This window comes from Marmota marmota, unplaced genomic scaffold, assembly GCF_001458135.2.
Source record: "Marmota marmota marmota unplaced genomic scaffold, marMar, whole genome shotgun sequence".
NCBI classification, from domain to species: domain Eukaryota; kingdom Metazoa; phylum Chordata; class Mammalia; order Rodentia; family Sciuridae; genus Marmota; species Marmota marmota.
The window spans coordinates 4,373,234-4,382,335 of record NW_026000001.1 but is presented as its reverse complement, the minus strand read 5'-3'; the positions used below and the strand labels follow the sequence as shown (position 1 = coordinate 4,382,335).

At 64.9% G+C, this 9,102-nt stretch overlaps 2 protein-coding genes across 6 annotated transcripts in view; one reads left to right on the top strand and one right to left on the bottom strand.

The window, feature by feature from the left end:
* Positions 1-4,193, top strand: part of Slc22a18 (solute carrier family 22 member 18) — a 24,891-nt gene extending 20,698 nt beyond the window's left edge. For all 5 annotated transcript variants that reach the window (XM_048807857.1, XM_048807858.1, XM_015503324.2 and 2 more), the window contains 3 exons: positions 1,410-1,511; positions 1,794-1,914; positions 3,974-4,193. In XM_048807857.1, coding sequence (XP_048663814.1) covers positions 1,410-1,511; positions 1,794-1,914; positions 3,974-4,161 — 411 coding nt within the window. In that variant the 3' untranslated portion in view covers positions 4,162-4,193. The remainder of the gene's footprint in view (positions 1-1,409; positions 1,512-1,793; positions 1,915-3,973) is intronic.
* Positions 4,194-6,398: 2,205 nt separating this feature from the next.
* Phlda2 (pleckstrin homology like domain family A member 2) lies at positions 6,399-7,491 on the bottom strand. Its single transcript, XM_015503321.2, has 2 exons — positions 7,008-7,491; positions 6,399-6,719 (listed from the first exon to the last, which is right to left on the bottom strand). Exon 1 carries the CDS (start codon positions 7,413-7,415, stop codon positions 7,020-7,022), a length of 396 nt encoding a protein of 131 aa, XP_015358807.1. The 5' UTR covers positions 7,416-7,491; the 3' UTR covers positions 6,399-6,719; positions 7,008-7,019.
* Between the last annotated feature and the right edge of the window lie 1,611 nt (positions 7,492-9,102).

The following is a 9,102-nucleotide window of genomic DNA, read 5'->3' as shown; positions in this document are numbered from 1 at the left end:
GCCTGGGCCTGGTGTCTGCCGGGAGCCCCGAGGCCACCTTCTTGAGGCGTTCCCTGACCCCATCAGGGTAGGTGGGCATCGAGAGCCCCTGAGCTCCAACAGCTGGTCCTCTGCCTGTGGCTCCCTGCAGATCACGTCCACCCTAAGCTGCGGCCCAGAGGAGGCCCAGCGTCCCAGTGGGTGCTGCTTCCAGTGTGGGGGGGCTGGGCTGGGCACTGGAGGAGTGGCACCCACACACCCTGAGACGAGGCGTGGGTCGTGACCCTGACTAGCTTGCAGACCTCCATCCCTTAAAGACCCTTGGAGAGAGACCTCCCTGTGGCCCGGCCACCTCCCCCCTGACCCACAGCTGCCCCCAGGCACTAGTCATTCGGAGAGGGCCGGGAGAGGATGCACAGAGCAACTGGGGTACCAGGTGGGACTGTCAGTGATGGGGAGCGAGGCGCCCCCACCCCACTGGGTGATACCCCAGGTCGTGGGTACAGAGAGGAGAGGGCATCAGAAGTGGCGCTGCTCTAGGGAGGCGGTGGGGGGGGGCTGTGTGGGAGCACCCCAAAAAGTGAGGGGCCTCAGGACATGTGGGTGTCTGTAGAGCCAGCCAGAGAGGACGCGCACGGCGGAGCGTGATGTGCCAGTCCGCGTGCAGGAGGGACTCCTCTGCTTTGGCCACTGTGTGGAGGAGGGTGAGCACCCCAGCACAGACGCGTTGGGGTCAGGCGACCATCTGGGGTCATGTGGACAGGCGGATGGGTCAGCTAGCAGCTGGGAGGGTGAGGAAAAGGGAGTCCAGCTCTGGTGACACTCTGAAGGTCCTTCGGAGGCCGCGGAGATGGGCCCTTGGGCTTGCTGAGGGTTTGGGTGGGTCTGGGTGCTGCCGGGAGAGGCCTCTACCTGGTGGGCCGCGCCTGGTGCTGAGGTCTGACTGACGCACGCCCAGTAGGTCTTCCTGTGAAAACTAAGGGAACCTAAGGCTGAAAGTAGATTGAGGGACGTCGGCAGCTCCGCCGGAAGCAGTGAGCCCTGCCAGGCAGAGGGCGGGCTCCCCAGGCTGGGCCGGCCCCACCGCCCAGGCCCTCCTGGCCCCTGCTGCCCCTGCAGCCCCATGCCTGCCGCCACCCTCCCCTCCCGGCCTCGCCCGGCACTTCCTGCAGGTGAGGGAGCGAGGTGGCCAGATAGGCAGCCGCGCCCTGGCTGGGAGTGGCCTGCAGGCTGCCCTGGTGTCCCCGGTGTTCCTCCCTGGGGCAAGCTTTCCTTCCATCCCAGCAGGAGCCCATCTCCCCTTCAGATGGTGAGGGGCCATTTCTGAGAATGGTGCCCAGCCAGCCTGGGGGGCCCTGACGCGAGACTTAGGCCACAGTCCAGATCCTCTGGCCCTCTCCCATGTCCGCCTCTACCCCCACCCTGCCTAGGTGGTCCAGGGCCTGGTCATCGGGCGGCTAAGCAGTCACTTCTCCGAGGAAGCCCTGCTCCGGGCCAGCGTGCTGGTCTTCATGGTGGTGGGACTGGCCATGGTAAGAGTGCCCACTTTGGATCTCCCCACAAAATAGGGGGTCCCAGGCCAATTCTCTGCCCCTCTGCACCTGGGCAAGGCCACTCCTGGTGCCCTGTCTGTGCCCGAGCCCCAGGGTCTACCTCCAGCCACGTCACGCCGGCCCTCTGGCCCCCTCTTCCCCAGCCCAGCTCTAGGGGGCAGCAGTCAGGGCGGAGAGAGAGGAGCAGGTGCGTCCTCAGCGAGGGCCCACCTGCCCTGTGCAGCCCCTGCTCAGTGTGACCCTGACCATTGCCCCTGCTAGGCGCTGATGTCCACTGTCCTCCACTTCTGCTTCCTGGTGCCTGGCCTGGTCTTCAGCCTCTGCACCCTCAACGTGGTCACCGACAGCATGCTGACCAAGGCTGTCTCGGCCTCAGACACAGGTGATGCTGCATGGGGGGGGGGGTGCGGGGGGCCAGCTGGGGAAGGGCGGGCAGGCCCTCCTCCCTGGGAGGCTGCTGAGCTGCCTAGTGGGTGGGCAGCGGACCAGGCAGCCTGGGACCTGAGGGGGTGGCAGCAAGAGGGATCAGGTGAGAATCTTGCCCACACCCAGCCCTGCACCGGGCCCTGCTGACCAGCCCGGGCCCAGCTGGGGGCGTGGGGGACGGCTTGGCTCAGCCCGGCTCAGACACGGCAGGATCACACTGAAGGAGGCGGGTGGCTGCACTCCAGGCAGGGCGTGTGCGGAGGTGTGGACCCAAAGGTCCTGCCAGCCAGTCAGGAGGCCCGCCTGGGGACGGAAATGGGGGGGGGGCAGGGGAGCAGAGCACAGGAGGGCCTGGCCGCCCTCCCTGGACAGGCCAGGGCTCCTCCAGGCTTCCTGAGTGGGCACAGCTAGTGAACCCAGGACTCTCCCAGGCCCGTCTGGACCCAGCTGTCCTTCTGGAGGCCAGGAGTCCTGTGCCAGGCTTGGCCCTGCCCTGAGCTGGCACAGAGCAGGCACACGCTGGCTGGTTCAGGGTGCTCCTGTGAGCTGGCTGTGCTAGGCTTGGGCTCCTTCCAGGCATTCCCGGTCGCAGGGCCAGAAAGCTTGAGGGCTGGACTGGCCTTCAGCTGACCAACTGCCCAAGAAGGGAAGACAGGGGCAGCCCTCTTCTCCTGGCCTCCTGGGCCTCCAAGCCCTTCCAGGCCTGTGAAGCCATGGTGCTAGGAGAGCCGGTCTCCAAACAGCGGGACCAGGAGGGCTTCCTGGAGGAGGCGGCCATTGGAGAGGCACAAAGGAGAAGGTGACTAAGGCCTGCAGAGAGGAGGGCAGGGCCTGGAAGGGAGGAGCAGGCCAGGCCACCAGGGCCACGTCATGCCAGCAACACCACCCTTTGGCTTGGAAGGAGTAGGACCAGGCCCAGCAGCAGCCTGGGAACGCAGCCGCAGGGAGGCGGTAATCGCCCTGGTGTCTGGGCGTCGTGGGCAGTGGGAGAGGGCACTCTGACATTTCCCCACGCCAGGCCCAGGGCGAGGGAGGGGCCTCCACAGGCCCTTATCCCCGCTGAACTCCAAGGGGCCTGGGTTCAGAAGCCCAGGGCCAGAGCCTCTCTGGGCAGTGGGGAGCGGACGTACCACCCCTGGGACTGGGACCCGGGACCCTGCAGGCCTGGGAGGGGAGTTTCGGGGGCCGAATGCTGTCGGAGGGTGGACAGCAGCCATCCTAGGCATGTCCACACTGGGACAGCGCCCAGAGGGCGTGGAGACCTGGCAACAGGTGAAAGAGCTGGCTGCTCAGGTGGGGGCTCGGGCAGCGGGGAGCTGAAGGGTGCTCATTGTCCCTGGGTCCTGCTGTACTCCCTGAAGTCCCTCCCCTGCCCCAAGGGGAGTCCACAGGGTGTCTAGGAGATTCCTGGGGGCGGACAGTGGGAGAAGAGGCAGGTCAGGAGGGGCTGTGGGATGGCACTGGGGTGTTGTGCCCACCCAGAACCCTGCCCCGAGCCCCATGGTGTCTTAGAAGACCCTGCCCAGCCAGCCCACTCAGCCCACTCCAGCCACCAGTGGGCCTGGCCCGGCAGCCCAGGCCCTGGGAAGGAGCGGTGAGAGAGCTCCCGGATGTTCTGGGCGGGGCTGGCCAGGTGCAGATGCCGTCCCCCTGGGCAGGCCTGGGGGGTGGAGCCTGCACCTGACCTGGGGCCCATCCTCAGCTCCTCCCGCACCAGGGAACTTTCTCGAGTAGAGAAGACTCAGCCCCATATCTGGGGAGGCACCTGTGAGGCCCCTGGGGTCCACAGGCCCGTGGGTGGAGGTGAGGAGCGGGTGGAGGTGAGGAGCAGGTGGAGGCCCCGGGTGGGGGCGCAGGGCGGGTGTTATGGGGTAGCCCAGGCCTCCTGTGCTGCGTGGAGACTGGCTGGGCCTGGAGCTAGGAGTGTCTGGGGACAGGAGTGGGCTGTGCCCAGGCAGTGATGTGCCTGTCCAGGGACCTGCTCAGGGCGTGACGGCTGTCTCCTCTTTCCCCAGGGACCATGCTGGGCCTCTGTGCCTCTGTGCAGCCACTGACCCGCACCCTGGGGCCCACTCTGGGTGGCCTCCTGTACCGCAGCTTTGGAGTCCCCATCTTTGGCCATGTGCAGTTTGCTGTCAACTTCTTCCTCCTCCTGGTCCTCTGGAGGAAGCCCATGACACACAAAAGGGACAAAGCCTGGTGACCAGCCCCAGCAATAAACTTTCCTGGGACCTCCTTATGGCCTGATTCCTGTGGGCTCCCGCCTGCGTCTGTCAGCGGAAGTGGGGGGCGAGCAAGGGGGCTTCAGAGGCCGAAATGCTGCCCAGGGGAGGGGCCTGCAGCTGACCCCCGAGTTCCAGGCACAGGATAACCCCAGTTCCTCCCAGGGCATTCGTCCAGCCATGGAGTCCACCAGCGCAGCCGGTGGGGAATGCCCTGCTGCCGCTCAGCCGGCTCTCATTTCCCAGAGGCAGGGAGCTCTCTGCCCACCCGGCCTGCAGTGTAGCACCAGGAGCTCAAGTGAGTGGGCTTAGAGGGAAGAATGCCAGGCACAGAGGTGCACATCTGTCCAGGTGGCTTGGGAGGCTGAAGCAGGAGGATCACAAGGTCGAGGCCAGCCTCAGCAACTTAGTGAGGCCCTAAGCAACTTACTGAGACGCTGTCTCAAAAATAAAAATGGTTGGAGATGCAGCTCAGGGTTAAAGCACCCACAGGTTCCATCCGTTGTACCAAAAAAACAAAAAACCCACACACCTAATTTTCCAGAGCAGTGCACTTGGACAGAAGTAACTACATCCAACCTGCAGAACAGGGGTACTTGGGGGTATTTGAGTACATATAGTAGGCAAAAAAATTTAAAAAAAAAAACAAAAGAAAAGATCAAGGAAACAAGTCTTGGAAAGGATATGTGTTAGGGAGCCCCCAGTGGTCTCCCAATTCCCCCAGCTCCGGAACTGCACCACAGACGCTGGGCTAGCCCATCTCCCCAAGACCCCCACTGGGGGGCATTCCTGGCCACTTGCCCTAGGCCAGGAGGGAGAGACCAAGGGAACAGCACCCCCACTCTCACCACCTGCCCCACACCTCCTGGGATAACAGACATTGGTGTGGGGAGGCCAGCGCTGCTGTGGAGACCAGTTGACCAATTTGAAGACCACCACCAGTACAGGAGACTGAGATGCTACCGAGACCATACAGGCCCACTGTCCCACAGGCTTTTGAAAAAAAAAGCCATTAAAACCTGAAAACCCGAACCTCAGAATTCCAAAGTCCCCACACTGGGAGCGCCCTCAGGGAGATCACCTCAGATCACCCACTCCCAGCTGGACCTGGTGCCTGCCTGAACCCTGCCCCGCACAGGGCTCACCTCCTGAGCTTGGTCACTCCTCCAGGTGAGGCTGTGTGGGAGACATCTTGGGGGGCTGGGACACAGTCATTGTGAGGTCCCTGTGCTCTTGTTAGCCCTTTGGAACTCCTCCCAAAGACATACTCAGGAGAAAATTCCTCACAAGGAATAATAATTTCCTCTCTGGAGCCAGCACCCAAGACTCTTGCAGGTCACTCAGCAAACGGACAGCCCCTCCCTAGTTCTGGTCCCCTGAGAAGCCTGAGACCCTGCCCACATGGAGGGTCAGCGGCAGGCATTAGGGCTCAGTTCTGGTCCTCCACTCCCTCACCCTGCCCTTCACCAGGCAGCCCCCCAGCCTGGGAACAGCTGGCGTCTCTTCCCTCTTCCTCTACCCCTCGATCTTACGGGGAGGTGACCCACTTCCAGTGCCCTGCCGGCCAGGGGCCAGGTGGCACCGATTCTCTGCGTCTATTTCATAGAGGACACAGCCAGGTGCAGAGGGAGGAGTTACAGCCCGACAGGTATCCCTGGGAGTGGGCTCTCAGGGCTCCCACCCAAGTCAGTCCTGGGCCAGCCTGCCCCACCTTGGAGATGGCCTGGGAACACGATCCCCACCTGCTGGCCCCATGTCTCAGGCACTGGCCAGGAGGACTGGCAGCTGGACTCTAGAGCCATCATGGTCCAGCCCAGGGTGGGGTCAAGAGGAGTGCATTGGGGCAGGCAGCCAGAAGGCCTTCCTGTTGGCTGGCCACTGGACAGGTGGTGTGTGGGCAAGAGGAGGCAGTTGAGGACAGCCACCCCTCCCTGTACAGCAGCAGCTCAGGTCTGGGGGAGGTGCACTGGCTTTGGGGACAGGCAGTGAGTGGGCTCCCACGGCAGGCATAGCCACCAGTCTTATCCTCACACCACACCCAGGAGTAGAGGGTAGCCAGGGCCACACCCAAGGCATTTCCTGGCCTCTGGGGAGGCTTTGGACCCCACCCAGCAATGACAATGTTCATTCAAAGCTACTTTCCTGTCTTCTGGCTGGCCAGGGCCGGGACTGCAGCCCTTCCCTCCACCCTCCCAGCAGGAACCTGCCCACGACTGGCTGGTAGAAAAAGAATAAGTCATGTCATTTATTTGGAATGGGCACTTGGTTGCAAAAACAAAATATTAAAGACAGAACGTTTGACAACAAATAACATCAAAATAAATACATAGATAGTCCAATAAGTTAATGCGCCCGCGCAGCGGGGCGAGGTTCCACACGCACGGGAACGTCCTCCTCTATGGGGCAGGAAAGCGGCGCCTTGTCCTCGCGTGGTCAGCGGGTGTACCGCCCGCCCGAGCTCCCGCCGTCCCGGGCACCCCTTGGGCTCCTGCCCAACACGGCCATGCGGCCGGTTCGGCCAGACTGGTCCGGTGTGGCTCTGTGGGGAGAGGTCTGGGTCAGGCAGGCGTGCCAGAGCGAGTCGGGGGGCAGCTTGTGGGTCCCCGAGATCCTGACGCGAGTGGGGCAAGGGACGGCTCCTGCCGCGCACCCGAGACGCCGTGGTTGTGCGGTGCCAGGTCCCCGAGGTAGCAAAACCTCCCTCCGGAATCGGAAGTTGGAGTTTTCCCAAGGGCGCGGGTCTCCGGCTGAGGGTCAGGGCCCCCACCCCGAGGGCTCCCCGGAGACCCCGGCCCGACGCCGCCCGGGACGCGCGGGCGACACTCACCGCGGCGCGGGCTCAGGGCGCACGGGCCGAGCCGGGCTCGGGCTGCGCGGCGGGCGAGGCGCGCTCCTGGCGGCTGCGGAAGTCCTCCAGGGCGCGGCGGTTCTGGAAGTCGATAAGCGCCAGAGTGATGGCCGCGTTCCAGCAGCTCTCGCCGGCGCAGCGGAAGTCGATCTCCTTGCGGTCGGTGGTGACGATGGTGAAGTAGACGTACTTGCCCGTGCGCTCCACGCAGTCCACCTTGAGGATGGAGTGGAAGCGCAGCTCCTTGGGGCGCGCGCCGGGCCCGGCGGGGAAGAGGCGCAGGCGGTCGGGGGTGAGCACGCCGCGCTTCTTCTTCCACAGCTGGAACAGGCTGTCGCTGCGCTTCTCCAGCTCGCCCTCGCGCAGCACCTCGCCGGGGGTCTTCATGTCGGGCGAGCGCTCGGGCGGTGGCGGCGCCGGCTGTGCGCCTCGCGGCCGGGCGCGGCGCTTATGTAGGCCCCGCCCGCGGCCCGGCCCCGCCCCGCGTCACGGCCCCCCCAGGCCACGCCCTGGGGCCCCACCCCGCCGGCCTTCCGGGGCTGGCCTCCGCGTCCCTGCCCCCAGCCTCTCCTGCTCCTGACGTCCCAGCAGCCCGGCCCGGTAGGGTGACTCGCGATCTCCACCCCACCCGGGCGCCGGCCCCGCGGAGGAATGCGCTGCAGCCGGCCGTGCCCGCGGTGACTCACCGCCGGGAAGCGCCCGCGGGCCCTGGACTAGTCGGGGAAGGGGGACAGTAGGCCTGGGACCCGTTCGCCCAGGCGACCCGAGATCTGGCCCTGCCGTTCCAGAGCTCTGGGTCGCGGCGCCTCTCGAGGTCGCTTTCGGGGTCACCCCAGACGCTCTCCAAAAATGGCCCTGCCCCAGCAGGCCTTATTGACCATCTTGGCACCCAGGGACTGCGCTTGGACTTCCCCCTGAGCCTGTTTCCCTTCTGTCAAATGGGGACAGTGACCGTTATTAGCTCAGGCAGCACATGGGAAGGGTTCAGCAACCGGCAGGAGGAAGGCATTTACCCTCCTCCGTGGGCCCGTGTGTGTCCCCAGCTGGGAGAGGACTCTGGCAGGGATGATGCAGCCCAGACTGGAGAGAGGCCAGGGGGGTATAGGGGGTGGCGGCCAGCAGGGATATGCCCACGGGACCAGCCTGNAGGGGGGGTGGGTGTGGGAGGGCCAGGGGGGGTGGACCCAGAGTGGGGCGCCCAGGATTCTGGCCTGTGGAGAACATCAGCATAAGGACTCGTGGCCAGGCATCTGGTCCTGCCTGTGACCTGTGGGGTGAGCAGGCCAGAGGGGTGAGTGAGGAGAGATTCCCCCGCAGGACCCTCCATTAATAGGGAGTGAGCTCCCCATCCCTGCAGGCATCCCGGCTGACTGGTCAGCCGCAGGTGGGCGGGGGTAACACAGGATCATGCTAGGGGAGACCTCAGGAGGCTGTGGACTCTCCCTGGGCCCTCCCCCAGCAGCCTGGTCACTGTCCTGCTCTGTCCTGTGCAGGTCGTGGGCTGCGAGCAGACAGGCTGGGCAAGAGTCTCCTCTGGGAAGTGGGAGGTAGGGGAAGGGACGAGAGGCAGAGTCACTACAAGCCCACAGGTGCCCAGTGCCCTGCCTGGAACCCCCAGACCCAACAGAGCCCCCCAGCTCACCTCCCCCTCCCAGAACCAGCCAGTGGAGCCTCGGCCCTGGGCCTCCCAGGCACCTGGCATTGCTTGAGTACCTACGGGCCTGGCTGGTGCTGGGACCCCAGAGGAGAGGGGAGGGGAGACGCACTTCACTGCAGGTGCCAGCAGGGGCATGGCACACATGGGAACAGGTGGCAGGGGACCATGGGACGGAGAGGACAGCTTGGAGGACTCTGCTGGAAGTCCTGAGGAGACCCCAAAGGCCAGGTGGTACCAGTGTGCTGGGCACTATTCCCAGCCGCTACCCACTAGCCAGGGAACACCTGAAGTGGGTGTTCTACCCTCTAGGTGAAAAAGCCTGGCTGGGGAGACGCTGGGGCCCCAGGAGGCCAGTGCGAGAAGCCGCCCTGCTTGCTGTGGGGCCCCTGCTCCTCTCGCCCGAGCCCTGCACTCTCA